This window comes from Misgurnus anguillicaudatus, chromosome 3 (genome assembly GCF_027580225.2).
Source record: "Misgurnus anguillicaudatus chromosome 3, ASM2758022v2, whole genome shotgun sequence".
In the NCBI taxonomy this organism is placed as follows: Eukaryota; Metazoa; Chordata; class Actinopteri; order Cypriniformes; family Cobitidae; genus Misgurnus; species Misgurnus anguillicaudatus.
The window spans coordinates 46509961-46536809 of record NC_073339.2 but is presented as its reverse complement, the minus strand read 5'-3'; the positions used below and the strand labels follow the sequence as shown (position 1 = coordinate 46536809).

Here is a 26849-nt window from a genome sequence, read left to right as displayed (position 1 = left end):
AATATGTAACTACTGTATGCGCCAATTTTACACGGACCACAAGCACTGTGATTGGTCTGCTAGAACCCCTCCCTCAGGTTAAAAAAAATCAGTGCACTTGTTACAATATAAACAAAGATGGAGCAAGTAGATATTAAACAACTCGGGCTATGATAAAAGTTGCTGTCTATTTACCAAAATTTCAAACTATTTTTGCCTTGATACTGTGGGTAACACTAGTAACATGCCTGTCGACACTGCCTACTAGTGGTCTGCAAAAATAATTACACAAAAATCTGATCTTTCATATTTTTAATTGGACGTTTCATGTGTATGGCCCTCTTCAAGTCAATCCATAGCATCTCTATTGGGTTGAGGTCTGGGCTCCAACTTGACCACCCCAAAAGGCGGATTATGTTTTTTTGAAGCCATTCTGTTGTGGACTTTCTCCTGTGTTTTGGGTCGTTTTCCTGTTGCATCACCCACCTACACAGTTTCAGCTGACATACAAACATTTTTACATTATCCTGAAGAATTGTCTGATATGCTTGGGAATTCATCTTCCACTCAGTGATTGCAAGCTGGCCAGGCCTTGATGCAGCAAAGCAGGCCCAAATCATGATGTTTCCTCCACCATGATTTACAGTTGGGATGATGTTTTCATGATGTTATGCCATTTCTACACCAGATGCAGCGCTGTGTGTTTTTTCCAAATAGTTTTCCAAATATATGAAATAATCTTTGATTCATCAGTCAACGAAACATTTTGCCAGTATCGCTGTGGAGTGTTAATCTTTTATAAACTTCAGGTGTGCAGCAATGTTCTTTTTAGTAAGCAGTGGCTTTCTTCATAGTGTCCTGCCGTGGATACCCTGCTTGTTCAGTATTTTACATATTGTAGACTCATGAACAGAGATTTTATCAAGTTCCAATAATGCCTTTAAATCTTTGGCTGTCATTCGGGGTTGATTCTTTACCTCATTTATGAGTCTTCTTTGTACTCTTGGTGTCATTTTGACTGGGCGCCCGCTTCTTTTTAGAGTAGCAACAGTCCCAAAGCGTCTCCATTTGTAGATTGTAGACTGGTGAATTTCTAAAATTTCTTTCCAGCCTTATGTAAAGCAACAATTCTTGATCGCAGCTCCTTTTAAAAGTTTGAGGGGTTTTATCAGTCAAAGTAGCTGTAGCCCACACCTCCAAATGTATTATCTTAACCAGACTCCAGGTGTGCTAAAACCTGACTCTAATTAGCATTAACTCAAGGGTTCACATACTTTTTCCACAAGCATGAGTTTTTTTTTGTTTGTTCTCAATAAAGATATATTTTTGTGTTATTATTTTTTTGACACATTAACGACTTAGATGAAGATCAGATTACATTTTATTACAAATTTATGCAGAAAACTATGAAATCCCAAAAGGTTTACATACTTTTTCTTGCCACTGTATAGTACTAGAGATATTGTTAGTATGTAAGATAAACACAGCGTCCATCTCTGACAAATATTATACGGACACGACTTGGTGGAGTTTCTGGCTTTGTCAGTTTTAAGCAGTATTTCAATCATACTGAAGTCAAAACAGCTGAGTTATAAATTCACAATCCTCAGCTTAAAAAAGGATTAAATATAACGTAAGCACAGCAGAAAAATGCATGACAGGCCAATCCATTCCACTGCTGCCCTGTTTCATCTCAACAAACAGGTGGGACGCATGGAGAAAAACACAAACTCCAGATTTCTGGAAACAATCGAGTTGACTGCCATCGCTCAGATACATCAGTACAGGAGAGAGAAGAGAAATATCACACTCGTGTTTAGGGAATGACACAGACAATCTTTCAAGCTACGGTTCATTTCGATGATATTGTTAACGCCCTGCGCCTCGCGTTCCCGTAGAGAGTTTTGCAAGCGTCCGCTCTCAACCTGTTATTACTTACGGGTTGGTTTATGAGAGGCAGCGACTTTATTTTATAAGCACACTTAAAGTGCATATTTCTCTAATGAAAACAACTGTCCTCCTGCTAGGTTTCGTTGTCTCTTGAGATCTCAGTTTGACCTTAATTCATGAGAACTGGACAGAAATCCTCCGCTCTGGCTCCACTTTCGTGTCTAATGTGAATTCATTCATTTCTGAGGAGACGTTAGGGAGAAATGGCGTCCATTAGTGCTGTCATTAGTCCAGCTAAAAATAAAACGTCTGCCATAACATGTTTACGTTGACCGTGCCTGTAAAGAAAATACATAAGGGTTAATCCAGAGCATCGTACTTGAACGCATGAGAATCATCTGGGTTTGTTTCATCTAAAGTGCATAAGCCATTTGAAGAAGACAGACTCCGAATGAAAGATGTGTCAGATTTCTCTGAAGAATCCCTTTGAAGCTTTTCAAGAAATTATAAAAAACGCAAGTGCCCTGAGATTTGCCAGTAAAGGAGTGGGCCAAAGACTGAAGAAGAGCCGTTCACAGAGTTCATATTCAGCTGAGAGAAGAGCAGGTGAATTGACATCAGATATGCAAAGCAATTCTACTTTAAAGAATATGAAGGTGCACATTTATTAGTTAAGAAATATTAAAAGTTGTTCAGGAAAACGCCTAAACTGAAATACTGTTCCTGAAGTTTGTGAGTCATACAGACGGAGAGAGAATTGATTTGTACAAGTGTTTTAACTTGGCCTGAACAATTCCCTGTGGAAACTACTTTGAAACTTTAGTTTGCCAAACTCAAAGCTACTTATAAAGTAGTAACAGTAGACTAAAGTCAAGCTTCCCTATTAAAATGTTATTAGCCACATGACAAGCCACAAGACTTAACCAAAACTAAAAAAGTGCGTCTGACATGTTATCTTGAGCATTTTTATCAGGCTCTTATGTTTAGGTTCAGTAATTTTACTTGGATTGCAATAGAAAGGTTATAAGTCAGTAATTGAAATGCCTTATTTTCACAAATGTCAATTTAGTCACATCATTGGTATACAAATTAACAGCTTTTTCTGCAAAACCCTCTAAGTGCATGCAAGCTTTTTGGGTGCAAAAATACTTTTTTTTGGACAATATATAGTAAACAGGTTCCAAATCACTAAAGATGCAACTAAAACCTTTGCAAATAATGAAAGTCAGAATTCAAAAGGTAAAACTTAAGACATTAGGTGGCGCTGTAGGTCATGTGACTGCCACATGCGGGTTAAGGTCTAAGTACTCATAAGGGACTCAAGTTTGAATGTGACCCACTGTCGTTTTATATTTAAATTATAGGACAATGCTAAAAAAATCTTCATGGCATTTAACATTTTCTGCCAACAAAGCGGTGAGATTTCTGAATGACCTGGGGCCTCATGTATAAAGCATGCGTACGCACAAAACAGGGCTGGAAACGTGCGTACGCCAGTTCCCACGCAAAGGTTGTGATTTATAAAAAAAATAACTTGATGGGAGAATGGGCTTGCAGGGTGGGATATTAGGATGATTCATGTACGCACACTTGCAGGTGATCTGTGATTTATAAAGGGAACATTGCTTTGTTTTATAAGTCTTTATAATTTTTGGTGTATGCCATTTTTGGCTGTTGTGCGTACGTAGACTTTTAGTAAGAATCCTACGCATAGTTTTATACATGAGGCCCCTGGAGCCTCATTTATAAAATGTGCGTAGAAACCATTGTACATTTGATCTTACGATCATTTATCAAAAATGCGTACGTGTGATTCATAAACCGAACTTGCGCACAGAAAATGCGCATACCCCTTTCTTTCAGTTATGAAATGTATAAATGGTAAATGATCTTGAACTTGTGCGCAGCTGAGCGCAATTCAGTTCAATTAATTAAAATTTTATCTATATATTTATTTATATAAATTGTATTTATTTTAGCAGCAAGAATGGCTTATATTGCCAAAAACCTAGCAATCGGACAAGCAAAAGTGCATATGTCTGCGACGTGGCGCTAAGCACTTTTCCACTTCAAAGACAGTTTTTATAAATATGGACTTTGCCATAGATTTTTGCGTCACACTTTACAAATTAAATCTGTGCGTACGCAGGATTTATAAATGAGGCCCCTGAGGTCGGTATTTGAAGCAAAAATATTTGATGAACATATACTGTAATATGTACCAAGAGCATTCAGTAAATATCATTATTTCATTTTTGACAGATCGGTTTAGCGGCTTTTTCATCTAAGCTCCTCATACTGTATAAAAATCAGCTTAATCTTATTGTAAAAAGTATCTTGCTACTAAAAAACAGTTTGTACAGTTATAAAAATGCTAGATTATAGAAAGTAATTTGACTTCATTGTGTGGGACATTTAGTTTCATTATATGTTTAATGTCACTTTGTAACCAAGAATAAATACACCGTAAATCAACACATCTCTATACATTTTGTTAAGGTGCGTTGTACGCAATTTTAGATAATGGGGCGGTTTCCTGGACAGGGTTTAAGTCTAGTCAAAGACTAAAATGTTTGAGTTGTCCTAACTGAAATCAGCTTGCGCTTGCATATCCTAAAATGTATCAGTACCATTGTTTTATCTCAAGATGCATGAACAGTAAGGTGTGGTTTGTTGTAAGGTATGCTTTTATATAACTAAGATTTACTGCTGGATTCATTTAAACCCCATCCTGGAAACCGCCTTAAAAGTACATTAAAAATGAATAAAAACAAAAACAGAGGTCGTTTTGGTACATGGTACCAAGAATTTCAAAAGCAGTACGTGACATCAGAAATATTGCATCGTTCCATTTAAAACGCTGATATGAAGTGCGCTATTTACGTTCATTTCAGTCCTAAAATATGCTTTGAATATATCATACATCATTAAAGCATTAAATTAATCATTTTTTATCAGAAAAGTGTTACTTATTTTCAACCCTGCACATTATTCATGGCAATAAAACATTCGCCTGATTTCTTAGTAGCCAGTTAACGTTTAGAATAAAAACACTTTTTATGAAAAGACAACTTTTCTTTCTCATTTCAATCTGAGTTCATTTTTCTCACAGTCCTTGATGCCATCAATATCATCGCAGTTTCGTTTCAGACGTATTTTCAGCGAGATGACGATGACTGGCACGTCAAAACTCCACTGTTTAAATCCGGCAAATTTCCATAATAAAAACAATCTTTGGCCTGGGAAAATCCCAGTTGGTCCAAGTTATCCTGATAACAGTGCAAAAGCACATATCAAGAGGAAAGTGGGTGAGAAAGTCTGAATGACTCTTGCGCCAGAATTCAGCCGATCAAAGTCTTCTGTTTGTGTGTGATGGTATCTGTGATTGTTCGACTTTTCAGGAGTCACTGTAAGAAAGGAGAGAAAACATCAAGAGTTATTCCTCTATACACAAATCAAACTCATTGGATGGGCTTATATAAAGCATGCGATAAGGAATCAATTTTGGACGGAAATTAATAATTTTTTTGGTGAACTATTCTTTTAAAACCATTTATAACTGAACTGTTTTACACCAAATAAACCAAGAACAGATGCAAAATGTGATAAATAGGCCCACGTGTCCATTGAGGTTTTCGAATCTCACTGAAATGGATTTGCATAATGGGCATTGTGGGATTCGTGTATACATGACAGTGCAAAATTCAGCACATAGTTTCCCATAGATCATTCCAGAAGACAACTCGCAAGCCAAAAATCACAACTGTTTCACAGCAAGACCCTTTTCACAAAAAGAGCATTATCTGAAATATTTCAACAATTATTTGTACAAGCCGTGTGTTTGTTTAAACACTCAACAAAATTCTTGACAAGGACAGAAAACTTCAGGGTGCCTGGGAATATTTATTTTACCTCGGAGATGTTTAAATGACTTTGGTTATAATGATCTATTAAAAACACAGTAGGTTATTTACCGAGAAGATGTGCATGAAGAAAACCGCAAATGATTGATACGCTCATAAAACGACAGTAAAGCCGTTTGGCACGGGCATCTATATTCATACGCAATGACATCCTTCTCTCAAACATCCACCAATCATGTTTAAGCTTTTGTCAAATAAATCTGCGTGGACTGAAATTAAACAGCTATCGATTCTCTTCTCCGACGCCTCCAGCCAGACGTTTTAAAGGCTGATCAGAGACACACGCTGGATATTTGTCCGCCCACCGTCCGGCTCAAGAGATCGATCCTCGTGCAGCTGCATCTCCGACGTGAGGAAAACACACCAGTGGCAGTGGAAACAGAAATTTGGCCCATGCTGGTGTGTTCTTCAAAGCACGTCATGGTTTCAAAGGTTTGCCGTGTAGTTTCGAGGGCATACAGAAACAAACAAGGTAAAACAGCAGGAGGTTAGCATCTCATCTGCACCTTGGCTGATCAGAACGTAATGACAAATGCAAATGAAAGATGAATTTCTGATGGGTGTTCACACTGACAGAGATAACAGCAATGGGGGTCACTAACTATTGCCCAAAGGGGTTTCTGGGTCGATTGGTGGATACAACTGCATCATTGTTAGTTATGACATCATGCTACTGCACATTTGCATATAGTTACTTGAAGGAAACTCAATCCCCAGAATGAAAATTAACTGATTATTTACTGACCCCCATGTCATCCAAGACGTTTATGCCTTTCTTTCTTCAGCTGAACATAATCGGAGTTATATTAAATAATATCCTGGCTCATCCTAGCTCTACACTGTAAATAATTCAGTAAAAAAATCACGTTTTAGTGACATGTATGTAATGTAAACAGCGGCACATAAATAAACATAAAATCTCATTGGTTGTTGCATGTCACATTACTAGTCATCATATTCATCCTGATGAAACACAGTGACGAGACATGCGAGAACCAATGCGATTTTACTTTTTTTACATGGGGCCATATTGGAATCTACAGTGTAAAAATTATTGCACTTACATTAAGTTTAATCAACTTGAATTTACAATTCATATAAACTTTCTTGACAAGAAAATAATTGTTTTAAAATATAAAAATAAAGTTGAATTAGCTGTCTTTATTTTAACTTAACATTTTTATCATTTGTAGCAAATCCTCACTAGTCAAAAGTTGAAATTAATTGTAATTTCAAATTAATTAAACGTAAAAATGTAAGTGCAACAAAAGATGTTTACAGTGTAGATTTAAATATAGCGCGACGTAAAAAAATAAATAAAATTGTCACTGTGTCTTTCGTCAGGACGCACATGATGACTAGTCATGCGACACGCAAAAACCATTGAGATTTTTTAGGTGTCGCCATGTTTGAATCTAGAGAGGTGATGTTTGAATATATTGTCTGTTTACATTACATATCAACACTGCCTTAAAACAGAAATTGTTTTTTTTCGTTTATTGTTTGTCAAAACCTAAAATTTTGCTTCAGAAGACATTTATTAACATTATGGATTACTTTTATGATGGATTGAAACATTGAACGAGACAGGATATTATTTATCTCATTCCCGCCAGCCTTTTTTTTGTTGAAAAGTTGCCCGTCAGCATTTTTTGTAATTTTTCCTTTCAGGAAAATTTTCTTCTAAAAATATATAAACATAAAAATATATCAAATAAAAGAACAGACCAAAGAACAAAACAGGAAAATAACGTTTCATCATATCTATCATTTTTTCTCCACTTATAAACTCTAAAATATGGGTATTTTTCTTCAAAAAATATTTTTTGCAATATTTTTTATTTTATAATATTCTATTTATTTATTTATATTTTTTAGCAAAAGGCTGAAATTTAGAATGATTATCAAAACATACACGGAGTGTAAAATTAATAAATAATTTTTTACTTCAGTTTTTTTTATAAATTGGGTAAGTACGCCATCTAGTGGATAATCCCAGTATTACAGATAACCATAAAAACTTATCAGGAACACGTTTTACGCTAGGCCTGGATTCCGCTGCAGGGCTTAACCTAACCGTGAGTAACTTAAGCGTTATGTTTGGCTGAAAAAAATAAGATGTAAACATATCCCCAACAACCTCTGTAGCTCATGTCACCTCATATACAAACTGTGATTGAAATGCACGACTCCCTGATGCCTAAACACTAAAAAATACGTAAATTGTGTTAGTACCATAGTACAGTGATGATATCAGATGGAAATACCATACTACTGGTAATAGCACTGAGAGGCTATCATTTACAAAAAATACCATGGTTTTTGTATTACCATGGTATAAGTACATCAGAGTATGCGAATTTTACACTTTATAAAAGTATAGGTTGTCTGTCAATATTAAAAATGCACAAGGGATTGCAATTTAGGTACGAGTGCATTGTCATCCGGAAAAAAAAATGCAAATATGTACATAAATGTAAAAAGTAAATATAAACAAATAGGATTATCAACTTTCAGAAGTACACAGAAAAGGCTTTACATAAATTTCGCTATTGACATCTAAAGCTGTGAATCCAATCAAATTCATCCATCGTTTGGGAAAAGCAGCCAAATTATACAAATGCCGGCTTGAATGTTGCATAACATGTCATCATCCGAGAGTTAAACAAACACAATTCTGGTGCCGTGCTGGCTTCCCACTCAATGTCCATGCATAAACCGGAGTCATGGAGTGAAAACGGCTTGTCATAATGTTATAACGCGTGTCAAGTAACACAATGAAGTTAATGTTATAAATAAGTTGCTGCTTAGTTGCGCTGTGTGTGATCGTTCTGCAGCTGTGTGTTTGCTCTGATTACTCTTCTCCCCTTAGAGTCGTGTCAGAGGAGAGTGATGACCGATCTTGTGGTGCATCTCGCTCGCCCGAACGCCCTCCCTCTCTTTCAGACACAGTAGTGCAGGCATACCAATGACCGGCGGTGCGTAATTTGCAAGCCATTGGTGATTACATTCTCTACAAGAACAGAATGCACATCAGCCGGAGAGTAAAGACAAATGCGCTCAGATGTGGGCAGGAATACAGACACATGAATCTTTGTGGCCGATCAATATCTTTCCTATTAGGATTTAGCTCGGTGAGGTTTGTAGTTAAAAATGGCCCGCTCCATCTCCTTTAATTAACTTTTAATCAATCGGCCGCATTTACAATTTTACATCTGTCAATTTACATTTGCACGCTTTTGTTTATAAATTTCACTGAAATGCAGTTTGTCGGCGTCGTGTGCATGTGCTTCTTGCCTTGTGAGGGTGCTTATGCAGTTGGTGTGAGAGTCACAAACATTTATGATGTTGTTTTTATAGATATTAAAGTACTTTCTAGAGATCGCAGATGTATACTCTTAAAAAAGAATTATTATTAAAAAAAGTGTTTATTAAAGAGACGCCATAGAAGAATAATTTTTATAATCTGTAAAAACTTTTTTTTACTGTCTTTATTGCAACAGAAAGGTTCTGGAGATGTTAAAGTATTGTGACGATACGAGGGCGTGGCTTTGATTGGATATATAAAAGTAGGCGTTTCATTCAGAAATTAAGCAGACTGTCAGTTGTAGGGGGTGGAGTTAAAGGACGCTCCCACCCAAGTCTTGACGTCATCAGGAAGTACATTTGGGCACATGAATTTTTAAAAAACAACGAATTACAAGCATAAATTGTTTATAATGAACACTGAAATATTACATTAAAAAAATAAGAAGAGACAGTTTTGATTGCATTGGAACTTTAAAGGTTCTTTATGACAGTGGTTCTCAAATGGGGGGCATGGGGGCCCCAGTATTATGACATTTTATAAAATACATTGATTTATCATGGATTCTTAAATAAACCGCACTTTATTTTACAGTACGTGTACTTACCTTTTACATATAAGGTAAATTACATGGCCTGTAAGTACTATACACTTACAAATTGTATGTACATGGTAAGTACAGTAGTGTTTGTTATTAGTTATCATAAACGTACACTAAAAGTACCTGTCATCAACCCACACTGTAAGTACTGAATACTTATATTGTACATTCATTTGTAAGCACAGTAGTGTTTCTTGTTAGTTACAGCAGACCTACAGTACACTATAATTATGTATCTGGTATTACACAGTACTTACCTAGAGTTACATAATAACTACCACAAGAACTACCAAGTATGTACCACTGGTAAGTACAGTAATGTTACCCTTAAATTACCATGTAGATACTCAAAAGTAAGTACCACACATTTGTCTGTAAGTACAACATATTTACCATATATGCACAAGGTAAGTACAAGTACTGTAAAATAAAGTGCTATCAAAAAGTCTACTAACCAACAAGACTACAGTGTGTACACTGTAAAACCTGAAAGTTAACTCAACTCAAACCATTTAAGGAAACCTGTTGCATTAAACCATTTAAGTTTTAAAACACATACATTTGAGTACTGTGAACTTAAACAAATTGAGTCATATGCAGTTATGCACTTATATTTAAGTTCACACTACTTAAATATAAGTGCATAATTGCACATGACTTAAGTTCACAGTACTTAAATGTATGTGTTTTAAAACTTAAATGGTTTAAGGCAACCGGTTTCCTTTAATGGTTTGAGTTAAGTTGACTGTTAGGTTTTACAGGGATACGATTTGTTTAATTCAAATTTTATATTTTACATGTTTTATGTCATACATTTTCTTTGGGTAGGCCACGAAGGGCATGGGGGCTACCGTACACAAGCGGGGGCCGCATGCCGAAAGAATTTGAGAAGCTCTAATTTATGGAACCAAACGATCTGACAAAGAACCTTAATTTTTAAGATGTAACGACCCCGTGATGCTCTACATTCTGCAGACAGATAAGCCAACACGTGTCCACTGTAAAGGAAATGCTGTAAAATGAGCATTAGTGCCTGAGCAGGTTCAGATAACACACCAAAGACAAAGTTGGATGCTGATGTAAAATCAATGCGAGTAAAATCTCTCGGACCTCTGAGAAAAATGATCAATAACAAAACCAGCTGGAGGAAAAAAGATGCTGTCATGAGAGAAGTGGGCTGTGATTTATCTGTGTCCACACTGAGAAAGTACAAACACAAACATCAAAAACACTAAGAAATGGATATGCAGAGTCTGTTCACAAATGTATTTGTGTTAAATTTAAGTTAATGAATAACAAACGCTCTCTTAATTTATCTTAATTTTTTGTCAGGCTGTTCCCAGCAGTGTAGAGAAACTGAACGAGTTCCCTGTTATTTGCTCATGAATTTCTGGATATATTTTCTATTAAATAATTCACAGGAATTTTCCGTAATCTCTAGGCATGAAACGACACAAGGGGGAAACATTTGCAGACGTGTAATTGACAAAAACACAAATGCACAAACCAAGTACTCTTAACATTAACTATGAACATCCAATAAAGGGCTTGCGCGCAGCTGTACAACTTTTTCACTTTTTACCCTTTGAACAAACTGATCTGCTAAATGGATAAATGTAAGATATCATGTTTTAGGAAAACTAAAACAGGTATTGCACATGTGAAAGAAATAGTAGGTAAAATATAGGTCATGTTAATAAATGAATTGCATTAACAGGCATCTCGCAGACAACATTCCTGGTGTCACAGCTGTAATTCTGCTTTGGGAATTAACACTGCAGACAAGCTGTGCTTTTAAGGTCACTAGATTCACCAACTGTACGGCTCGCGCGGCCTGGCTGAGCTCCAGGAATCACAATACTGAACGTTTCTCACGGGGCAGCTGGGTAATGCTCGATGGACTCCATTCAAACGCTGATACAAAAGCATCCCAAGGCTATTCAGTGTGGAAGAGCTTAAAGTCGACAATATTAGTCCTTTACAAGCGCTGGTCCAACACACATTAATGCCTGCACAGTCACCTGTGTTTGCAACAGTTTTCAATAGAGTTGCAGTCAATTACACAGAATAAAGCGACATCTTTCTGTTATTCATGTTTCATTACGACTGTGGTCAGAAGATAAATGTATTTTATTTTAATATTTTGATTGAACTGTGCCATGCACTGTAAAAAATTTAAAATAATAAGTTTTAGTCGTCAATTTATTGTTTTGTGTATACTCAATAAGATTAATCTATAAATTTAACAAATATTTTTAAATTGACAACATAAAAAATATCTTTTGTCTCAACTATACATTTATGTTCATTCGAAACTTGGTGCGTGCTGAACAACCTGATCGAGACCTTTGAAAAGAGTCTCTGTACGCTTTTAAACCCTTGTAGAGTTTGACTAAAAAACAAATGCAACACAGTGTTAAAATCATAAACACTGAGGAAAGCAGGACAAAAATGTACCATTTTCATTTCTGGTTTGAATCGAAAGAAACAAGAAAACCCATCTACAAGCGTGAACACATCTTTAGTTTACTGTTAGTACTAACACCAAACCATAAAAAGGTCCTAATATGTATTTAGGTACATATATGTATACATTCGGTACCCATATATATATATTTTAAGGGAATAATATGAACTATTTATGTGCAAAGGTGGACTTTTTGAAAGGGACAACTACACTGCACCGCAAAAAAATGATTTCCAAGAAAAACATTTCTTAGTATTTTTGTCTTGTTTTCAGTAAAAATATCTAAAAAATTATTTAATTAAAATGCTTTTTCTTGATGAGCAAATCGACTATTTTAAACCAAACATATCAAATTTATCAAAATTATTTTTAGACCAAAAATATCAAATTTAAGTGAATTAAAGTGCATAAAACAAGCAAAAAAAATATTGAATTCTTCTTGAATTTAGTGTTTAAGAAAAATGTTCAAGATTTTTTTGCTTACCCCATTGGCAGATTGTTTTGCTTGTTTTATGCACAAAATCACTTAAATTTGATATTTTTGGTCTAAAAACGTATTTTCTTGGGTCGTTTTGGTCATCAAGAAAAGGCATCTTATTTGAAAACAAGACAAAATACTACGAAATTGTTTTTTTCTTGAAAATAATTTTTGCAGTGCGTGACTTTGTATTTTCATAAATAAATTCTTAAATTAAGATGCATTTTCTTGATGAGCAAAATTACCCTTTAGACAAAAAGTATAAAATTTAAGTGAATTTGTGCTTAAAATAAGTAAAACAATCTGCCAATGGGGTAAGCAAAAAAATCTTGAAAATTTTTCTTAAACACTAAATTCAAGATAAATTCTTTTTGCTTGTTTTATGCACAAGTTCACTTAAATTTGATATTTTTGGTCTAAAATAATCGTTAATAAATTATTTTTTTCTTACCCCATTGGTAGATTTTTTGCTTGTTTTAAGAACAAATATACTTAACGTTTATGTTGTTGTTTTTTTCTCAAAACAAAACTTATTTTTCTCATTTTGCTCATCAAGAAAATTCATCTTAATTTAAAAAATTTAAGATATTTGAACTGAAAACAAGACAAAAATAATACGTGAGAATTACGTAATAAGTGAGAAAGTTTTTTTGCAGTGTAAGGACTGTTTTTTGACAGAACATTTGTGACCCTGAACCACAAAACTAGTCATAAGGATCATTTTAAATTCCCATTGATGGACAATGAGGACAATACTTGACCGAGATACAACTATTTGAAAATCTGGATCTGAGAGTGCAAAAAAGCTAAATATTGAGAAAATCACCTTAAAAGTTGTCTAAATGAAGTCCTTAGCAACACATAATACTAATCATAAATAAAAAAATATATATATGTATGCAAATGTACAAAATATCATCATGGTCTTTGATCTTTACTTAAAGGGATAGTTCGGCCAAAAACGATATTAAACCCATGATTTACTCACCCCCAAGCTGTCCGAGTTGCATATGTCCATCGTTTTTCAGACAAACACATTTTCGGATATTTTAGAAAATATTTTAGATCTTTCGTTTGATTAAATGTAATGTTACGGGGTCCAGCAATAGTCCACGACCTTCAAGTCCAAAAAAAGTGCGTCCATCCTTCACAAATTAAATCCAAACGGCTCCAGGATGATAAACAAAGGTCTTCTGTGGGTAATCCGTGCGGTGTTGTTGTAGAAATATCCATATTTAAAATGTTATTAACGTTATAAACTACCTTCCGGTAGAGCCGCCATCTTAGAGTGATGCGCATTCAGGATGAGAGCTTACGCAGCGTACAGAGTTTCTCTGCTGCTGCTCTATCCCCCGCCCTCCGAATTTGTCATACGTCACTAAGAAAAGTGCGAACACTACGCTAATACTCTCTCCTGAGTCTAAGATGGCGGCGCTACCGGAAGGTAGTTTATAACGTTAATAACATTTTAAATATGGATATTTCTACAACAACACCGCACGGATTACCCACAGAAGACCTTTGTTTATCATCCTGGAGCCGTTTGGATTTAATTTGTGAAGGATGGACGCACTTTTTTTGGACTTGAAGGTCGTGGACTATTGCTGGACCCCGTAACATTACATTTAATCAAACGAAAGATCTAAAATATTTTCTAAAATATCCGAAAATGTGTTTGTCTGAAAAACGATGGACATATGCAACTCGGACGGCTTGGGGGTGGGTGGATCATGGGTTTGGTATCGTTTTTGGCCGAACTATCCCTTTAATATCTTAATGATTTTTGGCATAAAAAAATCAATAATGTTGAGCCATAAAATGTATTGTTGGCTACTGCTACAAATAGCCGTGCGACTTAAGACTGATTTTGTGGTCCAGGGTCAAATAAATGTGACATTCCTACTAACTATGGTATTTATGGAATGGTGGAAATTTATCATAATTGTAAGTCAGATTCAAAAGATATGAGATCTGAATTTTAAAGGTGTCCTGGGGATATTTCAGAGGAAAAACTTTTAAAAAGCAGTGCTTCGTTCCACAGATTTTAACTAGCAACGCGTCTATGATAAAACGACACCAACTCCAGTGTTTACCAATAATTGTATCAGCTGCTAGAAAACAATGCAACCGGCGTTCCTGTTGAGCGAGCTCCGTTAATGAAGACAGAACTGTGATGAGCAGAAAGAGAATTAAAGGGGAGCGAAGTCGTCTCAAGAGCCCTCCACCACTCCATACTTTTGAAGGGATGGTTTCAGGGATCGTCGAGGAAGCCATGCAGATCAAGGCCACCTGAGATCTTCTGTGAAGCTGCCAGAAATCTTAGAAGCCGGCCCCAGCGTCCCTCCTCAATTAATTTACACGGCCCGGCTGGAAAATACTGAATATTGCCTTTGTGAAATATCGCTGTCGCATTTTTTTCGCCTGTTGTTTGTTGCGGTTTGATTAATTCTGAGGCGAGAGCTTTGGCTTATTGATGTGGAAGGTTTTTATTGTAATAGGTTGTGAATGAAGGTCAGATTGAACAATCTATCTCTCTGTCAATCTATCTCTCATGGTTGCTGCAAATGTGGATGTTCCTGTAGCATAACTGGAAAGCGTGATAATGGGTTCAGTTCTGATAAATGTATGGCTGCATCTAACAATTATTTTCATAATCGATTAATCAAACGATTATTTATTTCGATTAATCGGATAAAAACATAAATTATTCTTATTATAACTAAATAAGGCACTAAATTAGGGTAATCATTTGTAGAAGTGAAGAAACAGAACCTGACTTTAATTATAAGCGTATAATTCGTGCTGTAGGAAGCAGACGCGTGTCCACACTGTCCGACGGCGGTGTGGGAGCATGTGACGTCCCAGACCAACTAATCGATAATAATTTCTTATCAATTTTTATCAATTTGTTGTTGCAGCCCTACAGGGTTTCCCACAGCACTTTGCCGTTCGGGCTGCCCACCTAAGCTGGGAAACCCTACCGCCTTAACTCGGTCTTCCAAAAAAAAAAAAAAAAAAATTAGCTGAACAAAAGGCCGTCAAGTGCATTTCGGAGAATAGCGCGGACGCGCTTCACACTGCGAGCGGGCATGCGGGCACGCACGCCACACGGCCAAAACGAGAGAAAGACGTGGTCCATCACTGTCTGGAGGATAACTAGTAGCCAGTTGATAAAACATCTCGGAGAATAGCGTGGATGCGCTTCACACCGCGAGCGTGCACGCGCACCACACGGGTATTGCACATGTGGTGCCACAATCTTTGCGCTATCTATCATCGTTCGCCAGATGTTCTACAACATCTGCTTCAGTTTGTGTTTATTAACCCTTTAGTTTCACTTCATAACACAGCTATTCCCGTTAGGGGTATCTGTTAAAAATATTTAATTCATTAATAATCTAGTGTGTGTTCATTTTTTTAAATTAAGTTTTATTTGAGTGTTTTTAATAAAAATATTTTCAATTTCCTCATGACGCGTACGCCCCGCCCCTTTGATTGCCACGCTCCCAGCCCCGCACACCTGCTCAACCCTACCACCTTAACTAACAAATTTTCTCTGGGAAATCCTGCCCTAGATAAATGTAAACATTTAATGTACCGAAACTATCTATTTAATGCATACATGTAAGTGCAAATGCAGTCTCAGTAAACTCCTATATCCACGGATATAGTCACACAACAAAACATTTCAACTGCATACAAAAAGTATCAGGACACTTATGTCACATTTAAAATGTATGAATGTCCTTTCAGTACAAAATATCAAAGCAAGTGACATTTCAATTAGTTCCTTAGCTTATTCAGTTTCGCAAGATGTTGTGGGTTCGATTCTCACAGTGATAACGTGAGATGTACTGAGATTTACATGTACTGCACCTTGAATGGATAAATGTAAATGTAGTACAACTATGGCAATAAAAACAAAAGTATTGAATCTTGAATAGATGCCACTTGTTTTGATATAAAAAAAAATGTAAATATTTTTCTCTGTATACTGTAAGCATATAGTTCAACACCAGAAGACATCTCGGTCCTCTGTAAACATACAGAACTGAAGACTGTAGGAATGATGTAACCGGGAGCAACACTGCATGTTCACATTCGTCTGAATCGCAGATTAATTCAGTTTGGGTCACTTTGCTGAATATTTGCTCAGTATTACCCTCAAACTGTCACATCTTGAGATTAAAGCCGTTAAATATGGACATTACTGTCCGATGACAGAATTTTCCACTATATTTCCTGACAGTCTAATACATTTCTGACTTCGCTTTAACTAATGATCTTCTTCGGTTTACGCTACAAACCATATATTGCACATATTCTTAATGAGCTCCCCATTGCTCACAAACAACAATTTTGTATCCATATTTACAAATGTTGCATCTTGATTTCATAAGCTGGAATTGAAAACAAGCCAGGACATATAATCACTGTGCCAAATGATGTTTTTAGTCCACATATCAGTGTGTGTGTGTTCCCTGGGACTTGAACCCATGACCTTTACGCTGCTAACGCAATGCTATACCAATCACCAATCTAAGATGTTGTGGGTTGGATGTCAGGGCATTTCTATATGGTTGCCATGGTGCTCGGAGGGACCGCTAGGGCCATATGAAAGGTTTGTTAGGGTGTTCTAGGTAGTCAGGATGCTGCTACCTGGTTGCTATGGTGTTTCTGATACTTCTTGGTTGTTAGGATGAGTAGGTGGTTGCTAGGGCAGTACCAGGATCTTGTTAGACATCATTTCAGACTTTTGTGAAATGTGCTTCCTATTTAATGATTGCTCCACCCTCATACATGACTGGACATCTGAGAGGTTATATCATTTCTTATTTTTGTGATGTCATAGTTTCACTAGCATTTATGTATTTTTTTTGGGGGGGAAAACATGATTAATTAATAATTAATTCATTACCTGTTTTGTTTAAAAACAAGTAAAATATTATACTTTTTTTTGCAGCAGGTTGTGTCACAAAATGTATGCAAGGATGTTCTGGGAAGAATAATAAATATGAGCAAAAATCTTTTGAATAAATTTATAAAGAAAGCGTGGCAAAGCATGAGTGAATTGTTTAACATTGATATTCAAAAGGCGATCTCACATTTTCAAAGGGAACGGACACGCAAGCATTCTCCTACACAGTTTATAGCTCCAGGCGTGAAAGTCATCAGAGTAACAAACTTTAACACAGCATCAGGGCAGAAACGTCATGTAAAATATGACTTTCTACAGTCCAAAACCCGAAGTTGGGCTCAGCTGATATGATTTTTTTTAAACTGCCACTCTGAATAAGTTTGGTCTTCGGCTATATTCCGGTAAGGTAGAGGCCAGAAGACGTGATATACATATCCATCCGCGCTAGATCTCCAGGGCCATTACATCGCTGTCAATCACAAAGACCCGTAACAAAAACTCGGCTCTCAAGTTAGTCTTGACCTTGCTGATGAATATGAAAAAATGATTGAACTTCAAGCGTTTGATGGATAATTGAAGCGACACATCATTCATCTGCTCCCTGACTTCCATGAATGCATCTCGCTGGCCTGAGGGAAAGTCCTGATGTCTTTAGAGAGAGACGCTATTTAAATACTACAGCCCATCTGTACTGCAGGCTATCCCCAGTACAACAACATCATTCGGGATCTGAATTTGGAAACGGGGATAAATCTGGGAATTGCAGAATCCTGCTCACGTCAATGGCAGGACATTAAGTCAGAAAAGGGTTCAGTTTATGTATGTTACAAAGCTCAGGAATTTTGGAAATATTCCACGTTGGAAACTTAAGGAATGTATGGAAATGATTTGTAGATTTTGGGTAATCTATACAAACTGTATTACATATAAACATTAGCTACCTCAACATCTGACTCGTATTCATCCGTGTGCCATTTATTCTCGTGTTCATTTATATAGAAAGTTTCCAAAATTTCTAGAATTTTGAAACTGTTGCATGGAAAACTTCAGCTAATGTCCACTAGACAAATGTTTTAGAAACTTAAAGCCGCCTTAAGACACACCAAACGCGAGTTCAACGATCTGCGCGAGTAGATTACATACAAAGTCAATGCAAAGACGGGATCAGACGCATCCTCGCCCGGGGCGATGCAAATGACCCAAATTGAGCGACACGATTTTCGCAAAAACGTGCGCTATTCGCCTCAAACGCCTTCGCGCAAATTGAAAATATTCAACTCAAGCGATAAATTCGCATGATACAAAGTTAAATCTCGCCAGTAATCTAGAGCGAGCAAAGCGATGCTACGCGTTTGGTATTTACGTAGCATTAGCCTTAAGGCTCATCCATCTATTCCTCTTGAAAAGTCATAATGATGATGTGATTTTTATGAATAAAATAAATGTTTGAGCAAATACTGGCACTCCAAAATAAAGGATGTGTGTAACCTATAGATTTTTATCTATACACTTCAGAAAGTTGGATTTTTTTCAAACAAGTGTTGGGTCGAAAAAGTTCGAACCCAATCAATGGGTTGGGTTGTTTAAACATGCTGTTGGGTCAAATATAAACATTTTCTTGTTTAATTTAACACAATGTCCTGGTTCTTCTATTTTTGACCCAAAGCTGGGTTAAAAATACAGAAGCATTTTTTAGAGACTATATTTATTATTGCTCATGGGAAATCTATTTTCTTCACTAAATACAATTCTTAAAGGGATAGTTCACCCAAAAATGAAGTTCGGGGAACAAAACAAAAACAAATGTTTGTAACCAAACTGATAAGGGGCCCTATTGCCTTCCATAGTTAAAAATTGTGAAGAAGTGAATAGGACTCATTATCGGTTTGGGTACAAACATTCCTCAAAAAAGCTTTATTTGTGCTCAGCAGAACAAAGACATTTATACAGATTTGTAACAAAATGAGGGTGAGAAAATAATGACAGAATTTAAATTTTTGGGTGTACCATCCCTTTAAAAATTAGAGCACAAAATGCATAAAATAAACTACAGTATATAATAAACAGTAACAATGGCAACATATTTTTGTTCAATTATGTTTTTATCTCAACTCAAAAAGTTCATCCTCAAAGAAACTCAACATTCAGACATTTTAGTGACTTCTACCATAGCAGAGAAATCAGCTATAAAAGACACCTGGCTGGCTAATGTTTGTCCAGACAAAAACAAGGACCTTCAAAGAGTCCAACTCTTCCCAAAAGTAAAGACAGATGCCGGTTTGAGTGACAAGAGAAAAACTGGATGCTGCATTTTTCATAAGTCGCTCTTCCTTGCAGAAGTGATCTGGGACAAATCAGACCGATCTTAAATCACTGCAACCATCTGCCTTAAACTTACAGTGTATAACATGAAGACGTGACTGGGGATGAGCAGAATTTGTACATTTTTTACGAGTTGGCTAATTCGTATAAATTCATACAAAGTTAATTGTGCAAAAACGTACAATTATCATAAAAAGAAAATAATGAAACCTCAACCCTAACCCCGCCATCAGGGGGCATATCAGACGAAAATGGTCGAATGCGGTCGTATGAATTAATATAAGTCGGCCATTTTATAAAATACGTGGTAAGATTGAGATAGTGTTGGGATATAACAGTATTTATTTCCATAAAGAACATCTGCACACACATCTACATAACTGCTGCTGCTGACACCGTCCACATGGCACCCAATCCATCTTCACTTTCAAAACTGTCTGCCTACAATCAATTCTAAGCAAATTTGTACATTATCATTTTTCTGTCCAGTTGTAACGAAAGTGGATGCACTTGACATGAGAAGAAAAAGCAGAAGATTTTGAAACACGAAACCGCTAACATGAAATCGTATCTCACATCAAAAGTTCAGCTTGTTTGAAAGCGTTTCAAGACGATCTGATCTCTGATCATCAGATCAGAGTCTTTGGTCTTCAGGACTCGGATGGTGAAACATTAGGTAAAAATTGACCACAAAAAATCTAGCGAGGACCAAGTACAGCAAATTATGACTGATGTCAATATTACAACCAATGTGCAATTCTCTAAAAAATGTCTAAAAATTACCCAAAAGCCATTTGGTTATTGGTTAACATTATTTATGCCCTATGTGACATCAGACAAAAATAAAAGTGGTTTCAAAGACATTACATTAATATTAAAACCATTTTGAGTACCCACATCATTTAATTTTTCTTGGCAAGAACGCATACTAATAAATCAAATACTTTTATGCATTTGGCAAACACTTTCATCCAAAGTGACTTGCAATGCATTTCAAGCCATAAAATTCATTAGTATGTGAGTTATCTGGGAATTGAACCCATGAACTTTTGCGCTGCTAGGCTGGCCACACAAACAAAGATTTTAAGCCCAATTTGCATCCTACGCGATCGATTGTAATTATTTTGCAAACACGTTTGATATTCATTGACCGAGCTGCCTCCGACATGACAGATGCAATAGCCAATGAAAGCGTGCAAGCTTTAATCGGATGTTGTGTGCTTTTATAGCTGAAATAGACACCCACAAACATGACATGAAAGAGGAGTATTGAGAACGAATATCTAATAGGTAATGTATGGTGTACAAGTGCTTTTATAATGTGTCATACAACAACTCAAGTCACATTTTATCTTGCGTCACTTTGAAATTGTTACTACAGTCATCACGTGTGTTGTGTGGTGTGCGTTCTGAGGATTGTGTTGTTAAAAATCGTTTGACACGGTCTCTATGTATGCGGTCTCCCATGGATTTAAAATCATTGTGCTCTACTAACTGCTCTTGTTAATCTCCATCTATGTTGTGTCTTGATAGCATCTGCTTGATTCTTTGGCTTTGCACAACAATTGCATTCCTGTTTATCTCCTGTTTTTAATCTCTTCTCCTTCCTTTAAATCCAGCTCAAAGGAAACCACAAACCCGACCAAGATTGATTTCATAATTTTATGTTCTCTTGTGGTCTCGTACGAAAAGCAGACACCCCACAAGATCTTCATCTGTTCATTAGTGCGGCGGCCTCACCGGGATGTTTTCCTTTTAAATCACGTTTGCATAATGAATCAAGGTTCTCGCATTTACTCAGTTCTTTATTCTTGTTAACCTCTCATTAACCTTTTTATTAACAGTCCTGGCAGTCGGATCACGGCGAAACTCGTCCCGAATTCATCAAACAGCACGGCGCAACTCTCCTTCGCCTCATTAGACTGATGCACTTTGGGGAAATTGTGCTTTTAACGGCAGGTAATACCTTTCTAAAGTGCCCGCATTTGTTTTTCTAAAAACAGGAGGAATAATTGCGGAAGGCATTTGGCCTTTTATTGAAAATTGCTCGATCGAGCAGCACAACATAAACAGGATAAATCGAGGCCTCGGCTATTACGCATTCGATTTTAATGGACAGCCGGCTAGCACTTTTGCATCTAATAGTTTGCAAAGTTGTATTCTGTGCGAGAGACGTGATGTCATTGTTTATTTACTCGGGCCTGATTTATTTATCTTCTCTCCTTGTGTTTTCAACAGTAGCAAAATATCAAAAGGCTGCAATTCTGTTTTATCTTCCAAAGTTACAGCGTTTTGAATTTTAATGACGGCAATTTTCTATCTGCTCTGTCCGTAATGAAACCATCAGACGGTCGGCATTAAACGCTCTCCACTGCATCACGCTTTGAAAAACAAACAGGACGCTTGTGAAACTGAAAGAGACTAAATATGGTCTTACTCATCACCTCTTCAGCCTCCAGCTAAAATTTTGAACGGTTACAATAGAGGTTTTATACAGTATTGTCTCCGAACGCTGCTTCGATTTCAACTCACTGCTGGAGAGAAAACAGAGAAAAATGTTCACATGAAAGAAATTCATGACTTACAACGTCGGTTAAGGGGTGTTATGCACTCAAAAGTGATGTGAGAACCTTATTAAAGTTATTAAAATCATAATTAAGATATTAACTAACATTTAGATTGTCAAAATCAGATCAATGTTTTATAATATTTCATGAGTACTTCTACATCACACACAATGTATATAACAGATTGAAATATTATTTTTTTGTATTTTCTTTCATTTAAAAGCTTCAAACCACAACTTTTGCCTCTCTATCTCTGTCCAAACATAAAATTGCAGGTTCCTTTCAGACTTTTCTTTATGTGGTCTGAGGTCGTAATATGTATTTTGATAGTATGAGTTGTGTAATAACTACCGTATTTTCCGCACTATAAGTCACCCTTTTTTCATAGTTTGGCTGTTCCTGTGACTTATAGTTAGGTGTGACTTTTGTGTCAAAATTAATTCATATGAACCAAGAGAAACCATTACTGTCTACAGCTGCGAGAGTCCGCCATATACTGCTCATGTATTTATGTAATTCAATGGATTCAGTGATGTGGAAAGACTTCGGAGCTTGGTGAACTTGATTTGGTTTGTCATGTTAATTTAGCCTATTTAGCCTCCCAGGTATGTTCAGTATGCTATTGTGTTAGTTGAATTATTGTAAGGTTACGTTAAAGGGGAGGTTCAATGGTATTTCAAGCATTCTGACTTATTGACACAGTTAAGAGTTGTTTCCTCATGCTAAACGTAGGCAAAGTGTAAAAAAGCAGTTGGGCGTGTTACAGAGTATTTCTGTGCCGAATGCATTTCGCCAGGGTTCGTACAAGGTTCGGAAATTTTTTTCAATTACGGGTCCAGCAGACGTTTCAAGGGTTTCTATACGTATCACTTATTTTTATGGGTCACTTCCCCCGGAAAACCCCGCCCACCCGTCAATCAGCGGGAGACGCTAGAACTTACAAACATCACGCGACAGCTTTGTTTAATTTAAAAACTCAACAATGGTATGAAAGAAAAAGTGTGTTTTTGGATGTAAGGAGAAGAAAGCCAGCCTTATGAAAACAATGGATATAGTTTATTATCCGGGGTAGCAGCAGAGTTTTGCGTGTGTGTTTGATGTGCTGGACTTTGAAAAGTCTCAACCGGGTCATGAGTTGCATGCGGTAAGTAAGACTTCTGTCTTATGTTGGAAATAGGCGTGTGCATATTATATAAATGACACGAATATTTAGTGAATCATAAGTGTTGTATAGTGTTGCATGACTCAGACTCGCTCCTCCCGCGGTAGTAACTCCTCCTTCTTCATTTATTCATGCGTTATCGGAAAGAATCGGTAAAGCTAATATTTCTTTTATAAATCTGATTAAACCAAAGACTCTTCGGAGATATAAAGGATGTAATACTACTCTATAGGTACTCCAGATTAACATCAGAAATGCAGGACCAGCGTGTGTTATTTGAGCTTTAACATGTATAGACACCTATTCAGCCTGCTGCTCTGTGCTATTGTTTAGTTGAATAACTTGCCTTTCCAGATTAAATGTCTGTTCTTGGGCTTGGATTTTGTGAAATCATTTTCTAAATAAACACGATGTATAATCCAGTTCAATTTATATATATATATATTTTTCCCTTTTCAAAACGCATTTTTGACTGATGCGACTTATAGTCTGGAAAATATGGTATATAAAACAAATATATACTGCAAAAACTTAATCAACTTATAACCTTTTTTATTGTTTATTTTTTAACCCAAAAAGTTACGAATAACAGTTCTCCTAACAATTTTTTTTAAATGGTTTATAAATGGTTTGAAAATGTAAAATGTCATTACAATCGGTTACTTTTCATTTAACAGAGTAGTAGAGTAAAATAATGATAATCACCCCAAGATGTTCATGTCTTTCTTTCCTTAGTCAAAAAGAAATGAAGGTTTTTCAGGGAAATATTCCAGGATTTTTCTCCATATAGTGCACTTCAATGGCGTCAGAATTGTCAAACATCGTTATTTTACCTTTCATTTATTAATGTAATGGGCATAATGCGTAAAGTCATGGATGCACATCGCAGAGCCAGTAAAAGATGAGTATTTGTGGTTTAAAAGTAGTTTGGAGAACTATTAGTCCACAACATGGAGAAAAATCCTGGAATGTTTTCCTAAAAAACTTAATCATTTTTTGACTGAGGAAAGAAAAACATAAACATCTTGGATGACGTGAGGGTGAAGAAAACTTCTCATTTAATTAGAACTTGAAAGATGCCAGAGTTTATTCATAACAAATGTGTCTGTGAGAAAACAACTGCTTCACACTATGAGCATTTAAAAACTAAAGACTCAAATTCCTCTAACCCAACCCCTAAACTTCACAGAAAACATTTTGCTATTTAAAAAAAAATACTTCTGTTTGCTTTATCAGCTTGTTTCCTCATGGGGACGAAAAATGTCCCCACAAGGTCAAAAAATGACTGGTTTTACAAACTTATAGGGACCTTTGGGGTGCACACAAACACTTTAAACCTAAAGCTGCCTGACAAATATAGTAATAAAACTCAACTCTGCTTTGCATTATAACCTTTAATAACACGTTCTTCCTCGTCTTGACCTGTTTTGTCAGACATCTCCTCTGTATTTTTACATTCCTCTGTGTCACTAATGACATACTGCACACTGATCGCTGTACTATCTATAGTGAAATCTCATTTCTGTCATCATACAGTATATATTGTCATACCACCAACCTTGACAGTCACACACACACAATCACTAATATATATTACCATCACACTCATGAAATAGCTGACAGTTTTCTGTTTATACACGCTTCATTTCACCGCTCTCCCGAGCCATTTTTTAGCGAGCTTGTAAACTAAAAATCTAGGCGGCCATGTTTTTGATAGCTGCCAGAGCTCTGGCTGTTATAAATAGTCAAGCCCTCGTCTTCGGAGTAGCACAAGTGGGAATTTCAGAAGCACATAATTTGATTCATGACATTCCTTGCGAGGCCATTTATGGTACGAGGCAGGTACGGGTCGGGCCGGAGAGCTTTCACTTTGAAGTCTGTACAGATAGAAAATGAATTCCATGTGATTCTGAATCCATCTCATACCCTCCAGTGTTTGACCATTTTAGGTCACGGCAGTACAAGATCTTAAAACTAAAATCTAAAGTTATGCTGTAGTACTTTGTTAGTACTTTATCAATATGACACAAAGTATTTGACAATTACATATTTTGGCCACATGGAAATACTGTAGTATACAGTACGCCAATGTTTATTAAAGAAACTGTAGTAAATGCCTACAGTAGACACTACACTGTAAGAAAAATGGCCCCTAAACAGCTGTTAAAGGCGGGGTACATTATTTTTGAAAAACACTTTGGAAAAGGGAGTCGGGTCGAGTAGCAAAACACACTAGTAGCCAATCACCAGTAAGGGGCGTGTCTACTAACCAACATCATTGCCTGGGTTATGTATGTGTGGGGCGGGTCTATCAAAAGAAGGTCCAGATTCTATTTGGGTGAGGGTGTGTTTGTTTAGGTGATTTCAAATGTCAACATTGGCTTTCAGTGATCATGCACCCCACCTTTAATGGGGCAGTACCCTTTAAAGGGGTCCTGAACTGTCTTTATTAAAATTATTTTGTATTACTTCCTGAGGTTAACTTATAATGTTATCAAGATGTTTACATTAAAAAAAATCGTAATTTAGCAGTAATAGGCTAGCAACTCTTAGCAAAGCTAAGCTAACTTTTAACAAAGCTAAAAACAGTTACTCAGTTAATATAGTAGCCACAGCATCATCCTTTATTTTTGGTCTTTCTGAAAATCCTGCATCAAATCACTATGAACAAATACATATTTTACTGATGCGATTTGGAACTTCCTTAAATCTTTTCCTGCCAGCGTTTTAAAAAAAGGTGCCAGCCAGCGGCAGCATTTTTTATGATTTTCACAAAAGTTTTTTTTGCATTCCAGAAAACGTTCTTCTTTAAATATATAAACACAAAATATATCAAATGAAAGAACAGACTTTCCTTTTTTTTGTTTTGCATTTTTGTAAAGGACTTTTAATTCATTCCCTGGCAGCCATTTTTTGAAAAGTCGCCCACCAACATTTCTGCGATTTCCACAAGAGGCCTTCCAGAAAATTTTTATTTAAAAAAATATTTAAATAAACATACAAATACACCAAATGAAAGAACAGACCCTCCGCCTTCAAACAAACAACAAACAAACAAACAAAATGGGGAAAAAACGATTTCATCCTATTTATATATTTTTCTCTGTTTAGAAACTCTTAAAAATATATATATTTAAAAAAATACCCATATTTAACAAAAAGCTGAAATAATTGAATTTTTGTGAAGGAATTTTGTTAGAGGTCAGATTCAGAATGACTATCAAAACATACACAG

The 26849-nt window shown here is 36.2% G+C and overlaps 1 protein-coding gene across 1 annotated transcript in view; it reads right to left on the bottom strand.

Annotated features, from left to right (window-relative positions):
- Positions 1 to 4283: 4283 nt before the first annotated feature.
- Positions 4284 to 26849, bottom strand: part of gpc5a (glypican 5a) — a 192673-nt gene continuing 170107 nt past the window's right edge. The window contains exon 8 of the mRNA XM_055206174.2: positions 4284 to 5276. Coding sequence (XP_055062149.2) covers positions 5134 to 5276 — 143 coding nt within the window. The 3' untranslated portion in view covers positions 4284 to 5133. The remainder of the gene's footprint in view (positions 5277 to 26849) is intronic.